The 18,473-nt window shown below is 36.6% G+C and overlaps 2 protein-coding genes and 1 pseudogene across 2 annotated transcripts in view; 2 read left to right on the forward strand and 1 right to left on the reverse strand.

Annotated features, from left to right (window-relative positions):
- Positions 1 to 366: 366 nt before the first annotated feature.
- LOC111472038 (probable nucleoredoxin 1) lies at positions 367 to 3,761 on the reverse strand. Its single transcript, XM_023117729.1, has 3 exons — positions 3,597 to 3,761; positions 2,079 to 2,555; positions 367 to 1,361 (listed from the first exon to the last, which is right to left on the reverse strand). The coding sequence occupies exons 1-3, from the start codon at positions 3,678 to 3,680 to the stop codon at positions 600 to 602; spliced, it is 1,323 nt and encodes a 440-aa protein (XP_022973497.1). The 5' UTR covers positions 3,681 to 3,761; the 3' UTR covers positions 367 to 599.
- Positions 3,762 to 11,228: 7,467 nt separating this feature from the next.
- On the forward strand, positions 11,229 to 12,672 carry LOC111472061 (annotated as a pseudogene).
- A 4,679-nt stretch (positions 12,673 to 17,351) lies between these two features.
- LOC111472024 (TMV resistance protein N-like) overlaps positions 17,352 to 18,473 on the forward strand; it is an 11,279-nt gene continuing 10,157 nt past the window's right edge. Inside the window, exon 1 of the mRNA XM_023117707.1 lies at positions 17,352 to 17,930. Coding sequence (XP_022973475.1) covers positions 17,428 to 17,930 — 503 coding nt within the window. The 5' untranslated portion in view covers positions 17,352 to 17,427. The remainder of the gene's footprint in view (positions 17,931 to 18,473) is intronic.

Raw genomic sequence — 18,473 nt, forward strand, 5'->3', positions numbered from 1 at the left:
TATTGACACAACAAAAAATAGTAAAGGTCTATCTAAGATGAAAGCATGTAAAAGAGGTTTGGAACGAACATGCGATCATAGACAACACGTTCTGGACAAGCATGACCGGGACATCTAACATGCAGTCATAGAAACATGTCTTGGACAAGCATGGTCTTTTTTACTTGTGTTCTCTTATAAGATTAAATATGTTTTACATTCTCAATTTGCATAAATACAAGTTTAGGTAACTATTGAATTTAAATGGCTTCACCTTCAAGTTTTTACCTATTTATCTACCTATTTATATGTCACATTGCACAATATTATCAACCGACTATATGGTGTGACGTTAAAAAAATAGATTTATTCAAGTAGAGAACGTACGAGAAGAAAAAAGTGATACTCACGAATATTATAGAGAACAACTTTAGAACGTAGAAAGCACATACAAAGAACAATTAGCTCATAAAATGTTCGAAACTACAAACATCTTTCGATTTATTCAAACAACGAAATCAAAGTGAACAACCAAAGCATATATATATATATGGAAAAGTTTATAAGTGTATAAGAACACTCATAAAACTTTCATATTCCGATTTGCTTTAATTGTTTTCTTATCCTTTACACCCGTCTTTTTCTTCTTTGTCATTTTTCGACGTCTTTTCGCTGCAACAAGAAACTTTTACCTTCGATTTTTTCTCTTCAACTTTCTCGTCGTTTTTCGACATCTCGTCGCTGCAACAAGAAATCTTTACCTTTGGTTTTTCCTCCTCGACCTCCTTCTCATTTTTCGACGTCTCACCGCTACAACAAGAAACCGTTACATTAAGTTTTTCCTCCTTAGCTCCCTCGTCCAATTTCGACATCTCGCCGCTACAACAAGAAACTTTTACCTTCCCTTTGTTTTTTTCCAAATCTAAATCTCTAGCTCCACAAACCAAAGCAGGTTTCGGAGATTCTGATTCGAGTTTTGTGTTCGAAACCTCATCAACTCTCTCGATTTTCTTCGGAGCAAAAGGGTATGCATCGATACCATGCTCTTTGATTAGCTCAACTGCATTCGGGTTCGATATCTTCCCATCCGTCCCAATTATAACAAGGGAAGGAATGTCACTAACCTCAAGATATTGCTTCAATTCTTGGCATTTCTCATCCTTAAAAGGCAATGCCAACCATGGCATTGTTTTGAACGCTTCTTTGAATAAATTCTCATCTTTATCATCTAAAGAGATCAACACAATCTCAAAGTTCTCTCCTTTCTCCTTCAATTTCTTGTAAGCTTCAATTAAATTTTGTGTAAATTCATCACAAAGTTTGTGGCCATGCGTTGAAAAGTACAGCCCAATCAATTTCCCTTCAAGCTTAGAGACAGGAATCTACAATAAAAAAAAAAAAAAAAAAGTTTATTCCTTCCTAAATCTTTATAGTGCACTTTGTAATTTATTATAAAACAAAATTATTCTTTTAAAATATATAAATCAAAATCAAAATATTGAAACTAGCCTGAGAGCATGTTTAAGAGTGATTTTAAAGAGGAGTGTTCGTATGACCTGATAACTAGACTAACTCGAACTATCCTAACTCAAATCATAAAGGTTGGGTTGGGTTAGATTTTTTTGGATTTGGGTTAGGTTGAATTTTTTAATATCCAAAAAATTTGGTTGTAGGTTGAAATTTTATTGGTCAAGTTAGCCCGACCAACCCGAAAATAGGCTTTCAACTCAACACAACAAACCCGAAAATAGGCTTAGAACCCAACCTATCCCTACACTATTGTTAAAAGATTAAGAATATTTAACTTTTGTAACCGATGTTAGTGATACTAGTCACGGGTAAATGTTTGATATTTAAACTTTATGAGGTGAGAATTATAGTAACCCGACTGAATCTGAAAATAGAGAGATGGGTTGAGTCAAGTTGTGAACTTTTTTCGGGTTACTTGGGTCACCAACCCAACCAACCCTGGATTGGTTCAAAAGATTTTTTTCAACTCAACTCAATTCAACTGATTCCCATTGGTTACTTGGGTCACCAACTCAACTAACCCTCGTTCAAATGCTTTACATCGAGTCGAAAGAACGAAGTTCGCATACCTGATTTCCATCGTTAGAAACAACATAACTCCGAGACTTCGAAACCAAAAGAGAACTAATGGTTTGGCTCATTTTCTTAGCCTCTTTATCAATCAAAGCTTGGATGTGTTGAGAAGTAAAAGGATAGGCATCAACTCCATATTCAACCACTAGATCCACTCCTTTCTCAGTTGAAACTTTCCCCTTGGCGTCAAGGACAACAAGATGAGGAATTCCATTCACATTGAAGAGCTTTTTCAAGCTTTTTTTGGTCTCTAAATCGGCAAAAGGAATGGATAGCCATGGCATTTTGGAGAAGTACTCTTTGAATGAGTTTTCATCTCTATCAGATGAAATAAAGATAACTTCAAAGTCGCTTTTAGAAGCTAATGGCTCGTAAACTTTTGCTAGTTTTGGAGTGAAAAGGCAACAGGGAATGCACCATGATGCTGAGAAATATAATCCCACGTTCTTTCCCACCAAAGAACTGATTTTTACCTGTTCAAGAATAAAAATTAATGGCTTAGGTAACTAGTTAGAAAAACATAAACATGTTCCATAATTATGTTCATATGTTTTAAATTAAGAATGTAAAAAAAATTTAAATGAAAATTAGTTTTTTTAAAATTATATACGGTAACCGCCCCAGCCTACTAGTAGATATTTGTCTGGTTTGATCGTTATATATCCCATCAGTCTCACCGTTTTAAAAAGGCATTAGTAGGGAGAAGTTTCCACACCCTTACAAGGGATGTTTCGTTCATCTCTCCAATCGATGTGAAATCTCACAATTCACCCACTTTGAGGGTCAGCGTCCTAGCTCGCACACTGTCCAGTGTTTGGCTCTGATACCATTTGTAATAGGCCAAACCCACAATTAGTAGATATTGTCCACTTTGGTCTGTTACATATCGTGGTCAATCTCACGATTTTAAAACGTGTCTACTAGGGAGAGGTTTCCACACGCTTATAAGAGATGCTTCGTTCCCCTCTCCAACCGATGTGGGATCTCATAATCTACCCCTCTTGGGGGCCAGCATCCTTGTTCGCACACTGCCCAGTGTCTAGCTCTGATACCATTTGCAACTGCCTAAGCCCACCGCTAGTAGATATTGTCCGCTTTGGTCTATTACGTATCCGCGTCAGTCTCAAGGTTTTAAAACGTGTCTACTAGGGAGAGGTTTCCACACCCTTATAAGGGATTCTTCATATCTTCGTTCCCCTCTCCAATTGATGTGGGATCTCACAATCCACCTCTTGGAGGTCCAGCGTCTTCGCTGGCACACACAGCCTAGTGTTTGGCTTTGATATCATTTGTAACAGCCCAAGCCCCTATCAGTAGACATGGTCTATTTTGGCCTGTTACATATATCTTTCAATTAGACTCATTTTAAAACTGTGAGGCTGAAGGCAATAGGTAACGGGCCAAATTCCTACACAAATTTGAATGTATTTCTAAAAGACGAGAATTGAACAAGAAATATGAACAGCTATCTATTCTTTTGTCTCTAAAAAACACGAAATTAAAAATAGACATACTTGATCGCCGTTGTTACGAATAAGAAAGTCTCTGCCCTTAGAGGAAACGAGGGAATTGATATCATGCACAGCATCAGAAGCCATACTAATCTCTTAGTTTCTTAAGCTTATTGCTGAGTTCTAAAAGCTTTGTAATGGATGGGATACTCAACTCAAAGAACTCGCTATTAATATAGAGAGCACACAAAACTTAACGAGAAAGTAATGAACTTTGGATTATAAAAAAGAAAACATGATGAAACTTTGACGTCAATAAAAATGAAAAGAATCGAATCAAATTTACTTTATATGCTGGATGTTTTAAACACCATATTCCCATATCATGGACTTTTGTTGTGGTACATGGGTGATCTAGAATATATAAGCTTAGGACACTTCTTTCAACCATATCATATCATTATTAGATTTGAAGGTTTGTTGTTGTAATATCCCACATTGGTTGGAGATGAGAACGAAACATCCTTTATAAAGGTGTGAAAACGTTTCCCTAGCAAACGCGTTTTAAAACCTCGAGAAGAAGCCCGAAAGGGAAAGCTCAAAGAGGACAATATGCTGGTGGGTTTGGGCAGTTATAAATGGTATCAGAGCCAGACACCGAACGATATGCTAGCAAGTAGGCTCTTCCCCAAAGAGGGGTAGACACGAGGCTGTATGACGCTATGCCTCGAAGGGGGTGGGTTTGGTGGAGGTCCCACATTGGTTGTTGAAAGGAACTAGTGCCATAATGAAACACCCTTTCTTATAAGAGTGTGGAAACCTTTCCCTAGCAGACGCGTTTTAAAGCCCTGAGAGGGAGCCCGAGAGGGAAAGCCCAGAGAGAACAATATCTGCTAGCGGTGGGTCTGAGCTGTTACACTTGTTTCTGCAAGCGACATCAGAGTCATGCTCTTATCTTAGATGTTAAAGAAAGAAATTGTAAGCTTCAAAATTTATGTTCAAAATTGATAAAATCATATCATTGTGAAGGATCGAACGTTCATTGTTCCTACAAACGGTATCAGAATCAATCCCTTCTCTTAGATATTCAATAGAATCCTCAGGTATCGAATAAAAAACTTGCAAGTTTCGAAGGTGTAGTCATCTCGGGCAAGCCCAGAGAGAACAATATCTGCTAGCGGTGGGTCTGGGCTGTTACACTTGTTCCTGCAAGCGACATCAGAGTCATGCTCTTATCTTAGATGTTAAAGAAAGAAATTGTAAGCTTCAAAATTTATGTTCAAAATTGATAAAATCATATCATTGTGAAGGATCGAACGTTCATTGTTCCTACAAACGGTATCAGAATCAATCCCTTCTCTTAGATATTCAATAGAATCCTCAGGTGTCGATAAACTAGGTTTTCAAACCATCAAATTACACGATAAATTTCAAGAAACATTTTATTTAATTTTTTTAGTATTTCATTTGCCAAAACACAAAATGCGATTTTAAGAACCTTCAAATTTTCACATAAAATTGTTTACTCATTTTTCAAAAGAAAATCAATAAAAAAGTAAAATTCGCAACAAAATGTATTCATGTTAAAGGTAAAGATGGCAATATTAAAGTGATATTCCATGAAATTAAATAACTAAAATTGACCAACGCAAAATTTAGGGTTAATTTTAATTTTCTTTTTTTGTTATTATAAACTTCAAAAGGTAGATTTTAGTCACTAAACTTTAGTATAAAAACAATTTTAATTTGTTTAATTTAATTATGAATAGTTAAATTATATTTGAACCTTGTTCTTTTATTGTATCTTTAACCTTCTAAACTTTTAACACTTTAACACCCGTTAATACCTATACAAACAAAATACACTTTTTTAATGGCTCAATTATTGAAACACCAAAGTTTAGCATGCTTTTGTTGGAGAAATTCTATGTTGAGTGATGTAACACCCCAAGCCAATTGCTAGGAGATATTGTCTGATTTAGTCCGTTACGTATCGTCATTAGCTTCATGATTTTAAAACGGGTCTACAAGGAAGAAGTTTCTACATCGTTATAAGGAATGTTTCGTTCTCCTCTTCAACCAATGTGGGATCTCACAATCTTTGTTCCCCTCTTAAACTAACGTGGGATCTCACAATCCAGCCCCTTGGAAACCCAGAATTCCTACTCCATATCATCGTCAGCTTTACAGTTTTAAAACGCATCTACTAGAGAATTGTTTTCACGCCTTTATAAGAAATGCTTTGTTCTCCTCTTCAAATAATGTGGGATCTCACAATCTTTGTTCCTCTCTTCAACCAATGTGGGATCTCACAATATTTGTTTTCCTCTTCAACTGATGTGGGATCTTACCATGCTGGCACATTACCTAATGTTTAACTCTAATACCATTTATAACAGTCCAAGCCCACTGCTAGTAGATATTGACCGCTTTGGTCTATTATGTATCGTTGTCAACCTCACGATTTTAAAACGCGTCAAGAGGTTACCACAACCTTGTAAGAAATATTTTGTTCACCTCTTCAACCGGTGTAGGATCTCACAATCTTCGTAACCCTCTTCAATCGATGTGAGATTTCACAAGTGATCTTTTGAAAATTTTCCTAAAAAGCATGTGAGAGAGGAGAAAGCATGTTAAAAGAATTAGTAATGATGTGTGGGGATAGTCTTTACTTTTAGAAGCCAGAAATGAGTAACGTGACCATGTCGTAGAGGAACGTGACATATTCTCTCTATAACATATCTACTTTTGTTTTTCAACATATATTTAGAGTAGAGACAAAAAACCATGTGGATTATAATCCAGACGATGTGGATCACAGTACTTCTATCCTTTTCTTTGGTCATCATATCCAACAAATATACATTCGATTGCTTTCTTGTCAAGCTTGGAATATAGATGACTAGACACAATATGTAGCAAATACAACCAAATATTCGAAAATAACTTACCATAGGTTTCATGTTCATAGTGTCTCAAATGGTGAAATTAAATAGAAGCTTATTGATCATATGGTGAAATCTTGTGGAGGCATAGAGTAAAATGGAATGAAATTCACAAGAATAGGTGGAAATATACACTACCACAAGTAGCAAAGTAGCAAAGTAAATAGTAAATTATTGATTCCATAGAAAATCTATTTTTTAGTTGCTTTGTTGTAGAAAATTGAGTTTTAAGTGTGATTCAAATTTGTGTTGATTGTAAAATATCTAAACAAAATACATATCAAGTGGCAGATGTTGCAAAAGAGAAAATTTGTAACGACAAAAAAAAAAAAAAAAAAAAAAAAACTCGGTCGTCGAAAAAGGCGCGAGAATTATGGCGAGGCGTCGAAATTGTTGTGCCCTCATCATACCGCTCCCCCAATGCCCCTCTTACTCCAAATTTTCCTTAGTCAACCTTCAGAAAATGCTCCTATATGAGAAGTGTAAGGACAAGGCTGACTCGACTTCAGAAAATGCTCCTATATGAGAAGTGTAAGGACAAGGCTGACTCGAAGATTCCAAAAAGAAGTAAAACAAAACAAACCGTATTTAAAACATAATATTCACTAAAAAAATAGTGTTCTTGTTAGGATTAGATTTCATTTAGTTATTTGGATTAGATTTGATTTAGTTATTTGAATTAGATTTGATTTAGTCCTACCAGATTTAGTCTCGGATTTGATTCTGTAATAAGTCTATATAATAGCCAATTTCATTCTATAGAATGAGAGGATTTGATTCTGTAAGTAAAGCTATATAATAGCCAATTTCATTCTATAGAATGAGAGATTTCTCCCAATTCTTCTTTACCGTTTTCTATCTCTCTTCCTAACATTTGGTATTAGAGTCATGCCCTAAACTAGAAGTAGCTAGCATTTTGTTGGGATATGTAGCTTGATGCCTAGATGTGGTAGAGGTATATTTGGGAGATATTTCGAAAAGATATGATATATAGATAGAGATTTGGTAAAAGATTTGATAGAGATATATTTGTTAGATTATATCGGTTTAAATCTTTGGAAGCAATATTTAGTAAATTGAAACCATATATATATCACATTCGGCTGTGCTCTCAAAATCTATTCTCTTCATTCTCTGTATTTTCTCTAGTTGTACATACCTGAATTCATCAATAATAAAACTTTTAGCCAATATTCCTCTTGTATTTTTTCTCTCCTATTCTTTGTGTTCATCTTGATCGAGTATGTGCGTTGTTGAGTGATCCTAACAATTGGTATCAGAGCTAACAACTGGTATCTATCCTAACAACTGGTATCAGGGCTAACAACCAGTATCTATCCTAACAACTGGTATCAGAGCGAGGCGGAAGTCATCACGATCTGTGAAGATGGAAAGTTCAAAAATTGGAATTGAGAAGTTCGATGGATCCGATTTCGGTTTCTAGAAGATGCAGATTGAAAATTATCTGTACTAGAAAGATCTTCACGAACCCCTGTTGGGGGTGAAGCCGGATACCATGACCACAGAATAGTGGAAGCTCAAGCTCAAGGATTGACAAGCCTTAGGGACGATTTGGTTGACGCTATCCAGAAATGTGGCGTTCAATATCATCAAGAAGAAGACAACGTCAGATCTGTTGAAGACGCTATCGAATATGTACAAAAAACCGTCGGCTATGAACAAGGTGTATTTGATGCTGAGATTGTTCAATCTACAATTGTCTGAAGGTGGATCTGTTGTGGACCATATAAATGAATTCAATATGATCGTAAGTCAACTGAGTTCGGTGGAAATTAATTTCGAGGATGAAATTAAAGCATTGATTTTGATGTCATCTTTACGCGAGTCGTGGGATACTGTTATTGCCGTAATCAGCAGTTCTCGAGGATCTGATAAACTGAAGTTTGATGAAATTCGAGATGTAGTTCTGAGCGAAAGTATTCGCAAACGATAAATTGGAAATTCATCTAGTAGTGCTCTCAGTATTGACTAACGGGGAAAAAGTAAATCAAAGGGCCCAAACAATGGGCGATCAAATCAAGAAACCGAGAAAAATATCAAAACAAACCAAATGTAAAGTATTGGAGTTGTGGAGATAAAGGTCACTTTCGGGCAGATAGTACAAAGAGGAAGCAGAATCACAAATCAGATAATGACGATGATTCGATACATTCAGTAGAAGACATTGAGGATGCTCTAATCCTCAGCGTGGACAGTCCGATTGAATCCTGGATTTTGGTGCATCTTTTCATTCGTCTCCAAATAAAGAGTTGTTTCGAAATTTCAAGTTTGGAAGTTTCGAGAAGGTGTATCTTGCCAACAACAAAGATTTGAAGATCGAAGGAAAATGGGATGTCTGCATAAAAACTTTGGCAGAAAATCAGTGGACATTAAAGGATGTCAGATATATTCCTAGTCTCAAGAAGAATCTGATCTCTATTGGTCAGTTGGATAGCACAGGTTATGCAACAAAGTTTAGTAAGAGTTCGTGGAAGATTGTGAAGGGTGCTATGGTGGTAGCACGTGGCACAAAATCTGGAACTTTATACACCTCTGCAGGGTGTATGAACAGAGCTGCGGTTGGTGAGAGTGTTTCAAATTCAAGTATATGGCACAATAGACTTGAACATATGAACATTAAAGGAATGAAGATGTTGGCTGCAAAAGAAGTTTTAGAACGTCTGGAATCTACTGATATGAGTCATTGTGTGAACTGCGTTATGAGCAAACAGAAACGAGTTAGCTTCACAAAGACTGTTAGAGAATTGAAGAAAAGTACTGGGACAACGAAGCAAGTAGAAGTTGAGGTTGAGTTGCAGAACAATTCACAGAGTGATGTTGTAGCAGATACTCAAGAAACTCCTGAGACTCTTGCTGAGGAATCAGAGATGAAGCAAGTTGGAGTTGAGGTTGAGGTTGAGTTGCTAAAAGATTCACCTAGTGATGTTGTAGCTGATACTTAAGAAATTCTTGAGACTATTGTTGAAGATCCGGAAGAGGAGCAAGTGACACCTAAACAAATGTTGAAAAGATCATCCAGAGCCATCAGATTACCATATAGGTATGTACCTTCTTTACACAATCGGTTGGTGACTGATGAAGGGAAATGAAAGCCCCTTGATGAGGCCCTACAGTTGAGGATACAACTAAGTGGGAGCAAGCCATGGATGATGGGATGTCTAGGCTTCAGAAATGCGTTGCTCTTTCATCTGCTGAGGCTGAGTACGTGGCATTAGTTGAAGCTGGAAAGGAGATGATATGGATGACAGACTATTTATAAGAATTAGGCAAGAAGCAGCGCAAGAAGATTTTTCAGGTCGATAGTTAGAGTGTCATGCAGTTGGCGAGGAACCCGGTCTATCATTCAAAACACAGAAGGTGATACCATTTCACTCGGAGGTTAGTTGAAGATGGTGATGTGTTTGGAGAAGATAGAGGGTGCAAGGAATCCAGCAAACATTTTGTGTTGATGTTGGAACATTGAGGTTGTGCAAAGTCCCAATTGGTATGGTACAGATTGAGAATGAAATTCTTGGTTGACTGGATTAGTCTCCAAGTGGGAGATTGTTGGGGTTGACTGGACCCGTCTCTAATTAGAGATTGTTGCAGTTGACTGGATCAGTCTCCAAGTGGGAGATTGTTGGGATATGGAGCCTGATGCCTAGATCTAGTAGAGATATATTTGGAAGATATTTCGTAAAGATATGATAGAGATATATATGGTAGAGATTTGGTAAAGATTTGATAGAGATATATTTGTTGGATTATATCTCGTAGCTTTAAATCTTTGGAAGCTATATTTAGTAAATTGAAACCATATATACACCCCATTCGACAATGCTCTCAAAATGTAATTCTCTTCATTCTTTGTATTTTCTCTTGTTGTACATACCTGAATTGATCAATAATAAAACCTTTAGCCAATATTCCTCCTTGTATTTTCTCTCTCTTGTTCTTTGTGTTCATCTTGATCGAGTGTGTGCGTTGTTGAGTGATCCTAACAATTGGTATCAGAGCTAACAATCTTGATCGAGTGTGTGCGTTGTTGAGTGATCCTAACAATTGGTATCAGAGCTAACAACTGGTATCAATCCTAACATAGTCTTCTACGTGTGTCATAATAAAAGTATGTCGATGGAGAGTCCATTTGTTTAGCCTACAATTCTGAAATTTGATGGGTACTACAATCATTGGACGATGCTCATGGAAAACCTTTTGCGTTCAGAGGAGTACTGGGATTTGGTGGAGAATAGGATTTCTGCAGTAACAGAAGACATCGTTTTCGAAGATGCCCAGAAGAAGCACATTGAAGATCAGAAGTTGAAAGATTTGAAAGCAAAGAATTATTTATTTCAAGCATTAGATCGTCCGATCTTGGAGACAATCCTCAACAAGGATACAACAAAGAACATATGGGATTCTATGAACTAAAGCGTGCACATTTGCAAGCTCTTCGGAAGGAGTTTGAAATGTTTCACATGAAGGCAGGAGAATCTGTAAATGAGTATTTTGCTCGAACCCTTAGCATAGCCAACAAGATGAAAATAAATGGTGAGAACAAAGGAGATGTTGAAGTAGTTGAAAAGATTATGAGATCTATGACTCCCTAAGTTTGATTATATTGTGTGTTCCATTGAGGAGTCTAAGGATACAACCATCTTAACCATTGATGAGTTGCAAAGCAGTCTGCTTGTGCATGAACAACGCATGAGTTCTCATGTTGAAGAAGAACACGCTTTGAAGATCACTCATGGTGAACAATCTGGAGGAAGGAGTCAAGGTCGTGGAAGCTTTAAAGGTAGAGGAAGGGGACGAGGCAGACAAACTTTCAATAAGGCCACAATGGAGTGCTATAATTGTCACAGGCTAGGACATTTTCAATGGGAATGTCAAAGCAAGGACTTAAAAAGAGATGTTGTTGATGGCTTACATGAATATGAATAAGGTCAATAGAGAAGATATGTGGTTCCTTGACTCGGGATGTAGCAATCATATGTGTGGGAAGAGGAATATTTTTCAGATTTTGATGGAAGTTTTAGAGATTTAGTGAAGCTGGGCAACAACGCAAGCATGGATGTAACGGAAAAGGGTAATGTACGAATGCAAGTGAATGGAATCATACTGATAATCACAGGAGTGTTCTATGTGCCAGAGTTGAAGAACAATCTGCTGAGTATTAGGAAATTGCAAGCAAAGAGGCTTAGCATTTTGTTTCAAAATGGAATATGTAAGGTGTTTCATCCTGAGAGAGGCTTAATCATGGAGACAAAGATGTCTTTGAATCGAATGTTCGTACTGCATGCTATATCTTAGTCTGTAGCAACCGTTAAAACTCAATTGAAACTTATAGGGAGAAGTGGTTCAAGGTCTCTGTCGTACACTCATCGCTCCAATTCCTATCGCCATAGTCGGAGAAGCAGAAGGGACACAAGTCCTTTCCCCTATCATTCCACTACCCGTTCCAGGAGAAGCAACTGTTCAAGTTCCCTCAACCGCCGACGCAGAAGCAGGACTTCCTCATTATCTCCTTTCCCTAAATTGTCCAGTTCCAGTCCTAGTCATGCATCCACTGATCAGAAACATTCCATAGAGAAGCTTAAGAAAGAGGAAGAAGAGAAGAAAAGGCGTGAGGTAGAGTTGAAGAAGTCAGAAGAAGATGCAGCTAGGAGGATGGAAGAACTAATTCAGAGAATGTTGAAAAAAGACTAAACTCTGAAGAGACTAAATTAGAAATACAGAGGCGAATAGAGGAAGGTCGCAAGAAGTTGTTTGATGATGTTGATGTGCAGCTTGAGAAAGTGAAAGAAGTCGCTCTTACTGCTACAAGACAAAAAGAAAAACAAGCACGGAAGGAGAGAGAAGAGCTAGATAAAATGTTGGAAGAGAATAGGAGAATAGTAGAAAAAGCTCAGCAACAATTAGCTCTGGAGCTGCAGTGGAAGGAAGAAGAACAATATTGTGAGCTCGAGTTTATTCAGAGACAAAAAGAGGAGGCAGCTCAGAGAACTAAGGTAGATGATAAGTGTTTGAGTTATGTTTTGCTGGGAGTTAGTGAAGAGTCAAAAGCTTATACACTCTATGATATAGAAGCGTCAGATGAAAATACTACAAAGGAAAATATTTCCTCTGGCTCTTTGGCTGAAGCAAGCTCTTCTAGCTCGAATAAGGCGAGGAATAAGAGACCACCAATCTGAATGAGAGACTATGCAATAGGAGAAGTTTTTTAGCTACCAATCGTGATTTGATTTACTAAACCCTAGATTGTTCTTTGTATTTAATTTCTAACAACCATCTAAATAATTGAGAAGCAAGATTTAAACCCATTTTCAAGCTCCATGGGGTAAATCTAATTGAACCATTTTTGTTTTAGATATCATAATTATCTTAGGGTAGTAGTGGTGAGAGATTGGTAGAGAGATGAATAAGTTATTATTAATATTATTTATTTAATTTTTTTACCTTTTATTTTTAACCTTGGTTACTTAGATATATAAAATTTCATTCTAAGAACATTTAGACCTTTCCTACCACATGTTCACCATACTTATCTTAGCTACTCGACTAATATTCTAATCATGCATAATCTAACTACTAATGGTAGCGATTCCGATTTTAATTTTGTTTTTTTTTTAAGATCACAAATAAAAGCTTCATTTATTTCGAGAGCTTTTATATTTTAGTTATTTACAACTTGATTAAATTTTGAAAGACCTTCATAGTATGCATATGGTAGCGATCTTAATTTCATCATGTTTTAAAAGTCATGTGCTACAAATTGTTACCAAGCTTTCGAATGTTTTCTTTTAGTTTTTTTATTTTATTTTATTATCATAATCAACTTATTCATGGTTTGTTAATTCTTCGTATATTATGTAATAGTTCAAGCCCACCGCTAACAGGTATTGTCCGCTTTATTTCGTTACGTATCGTCATCAACCTCATGGTTTTAAAACGCGTCTGCTAATGAGAGGTTTTCACACCCTTATAACGAATGTTTTGTTTCCCTCTCCAACCGATGTGGGATCTCACAATCCACCCTTCATTGGGTGCCAGCGTCCTTGCTGACACAATGCCCCGTGTCTGACTCTAATACCATTTATAACCGTCCAAACTCACCTTTATTGTCCGTGTTGTCTCGTTACGTATCTTAAAACTATGAGACTGATGACAATATGTAACGAACAAAAACAGATAATAGGTGGACTTCAGCTATGGTTATATATTATTCAACGAAATATGACCTAACAATACATATGTACTCAAATATATGTCTAAAGAAATCACTTGGAGTAGGCCCAATATTTGTTCTAAACAAATATAGATACCGACCATAAGAAGAACAAACAAAACGACAAGTTCTTGATATAAAGAAATGCAAGCTTTTAGTAGGTGTTGAATCCACTTGAATATTTGGAAATTTGTCAAAAGCTTGGATATAATTATCCAAAGCTCCATCATTGAGTGATAAAAGTAATGTTTTGAGATCGGAGAGACCATTTTAGATTATGCAAAGATTAGATTAATGAATCCCCACTTGTGTTTTAAAATAAGCAACTAATTGATATTGATCATATCAGCACATGGCTAGCACTTTTTGCTTTTGGACAAACTTGGCTTACCAATTATTACAATTTAGTCACGAAATGTTCGTAAATGGCACGATATTATTCACTTTGAGCATGAACTCTCACATTGGAACAATGACATGTGTTAACTAATAATGAAAAAAGAAACCTACCTACTGTTCATAAAAGTCAAGCCAGAATCGACTTCTCTCACAAAAATTCATTGCTGGGAATGGCCAAATGAGAGAATTTTGGCTTCACTGTCGTTATTGGTTTCAAAATTTATACCACCACCTTTGTCTTGGTGTCTGGCCTCGTTGTTTCTCGTGTTCGATTTGTCTTCTTGGCTCGATTTCACGATCATTTGATCGTGGTCGTGAGATCTCACATTGGTTGAGGAGGAGAACGAAACCCTCCTTATAAGGGTAGGATGTAAAAACCTCTTCCTAGCATATACGTTTTAAAATTGTGAGGTTGACAACGATACGTAACAGACCAAAGTGGACAATATTTGCTAGCGGTTGGCTTGGACTATTACAATTGGTATCAGAGCAAGACACTAGACGATGTGTCAGCGAGGAGGCTAAGTCCCGAAGGAGGTGGACATGAAGTGAAGTGCCAACAAGGATGCTAGGCGGTGGCACATTGATTGCAAAAAAGAACGAGTGGCAGTAAGGACTCTAAGCCTTGAAGGGGGATAGAGTGTGAGATCTCACATCGATTGGGGAGAAGAATGAAACACTCTTTATAAGAAGCTCTTTATAAGGGCGTGGACATCTCTCCATAGCAGACGCGTTTTAAAAACCTTGAGGGTTAGCCCGAAAGGGAAAGACCAAAGAAGACAATATCTGCTAACGGTGTGTTTGGGTCGTTACAACTGTACATTACACTAACAATGACATGTTTTTAGTAACGAACCCGTCATTTAAATTTAAAAAGTCGATGATTAATAAAACATTATTACTTTCACAAAAGAATAAAATGTATTTCTTTATTATACAAAAAGGTAAGTATGTATTGAAATCATAAATAATTAAGAGGGGTAGTTTGGTCATATGAAGAAAATTTAGTTTACCTTAATTTTTGAAAACCTTAAAGATAAGGATGTCAGAGATTTAGAGTTGAGAGACAAAGGTCCAAATACCCAAAATAAGTCAGAAAAACCTTAGAAACATTTTGAAGGGCTGTCGCTAAATATGAAATAAAAAAAGACCATAACATGATAACTTAGTTTAGTATTTTCCTTGTCGCCACCTCCTTGAATCATGCTAACAAAGTCAAAGGCTGAGACAGCCAAGGTAGAGGCATTGCCCACCACGATGATGACATACCCTACTAATATTAAAACCAATTGCCCCAAATTTGTCCCATTCTTAAAAGCAATTCACATTTAGAGTATTATTTTAAGTGGGTTTTATCACTTAGAAATATAACCATCTTCGATAACGGATATAAACTTCGATAATGAATATAAAATCTAGTATGTTCTGACACAAGTTTAAGTCTTATTGGTCCGATAAACCTATCACTAATGAAAGTCTACTACTAATAGATATTGATATATTGTATTGATAGAATATGAATATGATATATAAGTGATATTATATGTAATGAGCTTTATCGGGTATTGGAAAATGCAATTAAATGCCATCATGGTTTTTGGTAGGACCTATATTTTTCAAAAATTGTTCTTTGGGCTTTACTTTTTCAGTTTGGGGTGGGTTGGATGTGTAATACTTCTCTACACACGATCCACACACGTGCACATGAATCCACTAGGTAGACTCGTATATGTACCCTTAAGTTGACTACAGGTTAGCGCATGCTCATATTGTTGAAAGCCATGAATGGAAAGAAATGTCTATCGTATCATGGTGTATGCATCCATACTCATTGTAATGGAGAAGTATCTCAATGCTCGTGACATACAATATCCATGAGGTCCTATAGTTTCAAACTATCGTACATAGTTATGATGCAAATCATACTTCCATTCATTTCATGATATAAAGTTCCTATGAAACATGTATATGTATACTCAACATATCTATCATGGTTAACATATGTTGCTCATCAATGTCTCATAGGTGTAATGTGAATGTGCTATCATAGTGTGACATACTAGAAGTTCTTACATCATATAATACTCATATCATAACATAACATAATTATCACATATCACATCATACATAACACACCATTGTATCATAAAAATATGATATGTTCAAAAGACATAGAGAATGTGTCATTCATACAGCATATGAGTCGTCTAACCAAGCCCAAGGGCGTTCCGACAGTAAGACCACTTACTTGGTTGACCTAAACTAGAGTCGCGAAATATCTTTTGAGCTAGCTTGATCTTGATCCTCGAAATTCAATTCCACCTATGAGGTTCCACAATATCATGTTTAGAATATCGTCATGAAAATTAACTCATCTAGTTCATTAACCAACCTGAGACTTCGCTCTAATTATGTCAAATTGGTCAAACAGTGGTCATACTAACCTCAAAGACACCAAATAATGTCAAAAACAGCTTCAAAACAAAAGAAAAAAAAATAATGGTAAGAGAGTGTGAAAATCTAAACTAGAATTGAATGAGTCATTTAAGCTAAGTTGGAGTCAAAAGGAGCCGTTGAGCCGAGCTGAAGTCACACATTAAAGCGATTCTACTAGTTGGGTCGATAACGAGATCCATATGAGGGGATGACATCGCTTGAGCTGTGCGTGCTTCGGGTCAACTTGAGGTGTTGGGTAGTGGGCTCTGATCCCTTGACTATTCATCACTTTTGATTGATTTTTTACCTCTTTTGACAAACAATTCGCTATGGAATTTGTAACAGCTCCAAGCCCACTACCAGTAAATGTGGTCCTCTTTGAGTTTTTCCTTTCGGGCTTCTCTTCAATGTTTTTCTCTAATCGATGTGGGACTCCTACCAAATCCACCCCCCTTCGGCGCCCAGTATCCTTACTGGCACACCGCCTAGTGTCTATGGGCTTTCCCTTTCGAGTTTCATCTCAAGGTTTTTAAAACGCATCTGCTAGTGAAAGGTTTCCACACCTTTATAAAAGGTGTTTGGTTCTCCTCCTAACTTATGTTGGATATCACATTAAGCTTTTGATTTTCTCAAAAAATCTCATACCAATAATCATTTATTTATATATATCCATACTATATCGAATATAAAAATGATGGGAGATTATTCTATAGGTAAAATAACAGGTGGGGGATCCAAACACTCATTTAAAAAGTTCAAAGCATCAAAAGATGAAATGAATATTAAATTTGAACACAATAATAGACTTAGAACCCATTTAGGCCATCCATTCAAATTCCCATTAGAATCCATTTTGTTCTTTCAAACCATCTCTCACCGGCCTTCAATGGCGTCTCCTGCAATCATGGAGAGAGTACCCTCTATAGTATCATTTTCTCCTCCCAAACGAAACTACGACGTTTATATCAGCCACCGAGCCGAAGACACTGGCAGCGGTTTTGCCGCCGATCTCCACAATGCTCTGTCGGCTCAAGGAATCGTAGTTTTCAGAGACGAGAACAAGAATGAGAACGAAGCTAAAATGCTAACGGAGAAGCTGACAGCGATCGAAGAATCGAGGTCATCGATCGTGGTTTTCTCGGAGAACTATGGGGATTTAGTTTCGATGAAGGAATTGGCAAAGATTAGAATGTATAAGGAGGTGAGGGATCAGTTGGTTCTTCCAATATTTTACCAAATAGATCCAGCCAATGTGAGGAAGCAGAAGGGGAACTTTGAGAAGCCGTTTATAGAACATGAAGAGAAGGTTGGATTTAAAGAAGTTCAAAGCTGGAGGGATTCTATGTTCGAAGTTGGTAATTTGTCTGGATGGCATCTCCAAGAACAACAGTAAGTTATTCAATTATTACCTTCACTTATTTATTTATTTCTTTAAATTTTCACTTTGTGGTTCTAGAAAAAAAAAAAAAAAAAAAAAAAAATCAAATAGGACAATGTCTCCTAGAGTTGGGCTTGTGTCGTTACAAATGGTATCAGAGTTAGTTTATGAGCGATGTGACCACGAGGAGGTTGAGCCTCGAAGAAGAATGGATTGGTGGGTCCCACATCGATTGAAGAAGGGAACGAATGGTAGTAAGGATGCTGGCCCCGAATGAGTGTGGATTGTGAAATCCTACATCGGTTGGAGAGGAGAAAGAAGGGTGTGAAAACTCTTTGTAGCAAAAGCTTTTTAAAAACCTTGAAGGGAAGTCCAAATAGGATAAGATATATGCTAATGGCGGGCTTGAGCCATCACAAGACATTGTTTGTCTTGAATTGAGTTCAAATAAATGAAAACTTTATGAATTCGATTATTTTATAATAATTTTGGTTTTAGATTTTTTTTTTTTTTTTTTTTTTTTTTTTTTTTTTTTTTTTTTTTTTTTGTAATTT

The sequence above is a fragment of the Cucurbita maxima genome, unplaced genomic scaffold (assembly GCF_002738345.1).
Source record: "Cucurbita maxima cultivar Rimu unplaced genomic scaffold, Cmax_1.0 Cma_Scf00063, whole genome shotgun sequence".
NCBI lineage: Eukaryota > Viridiplantae > Streptophyta > Magnoliopsida > Cucurbitales > Cucurbitaceae > Cucurbita > Cucurbita maxima.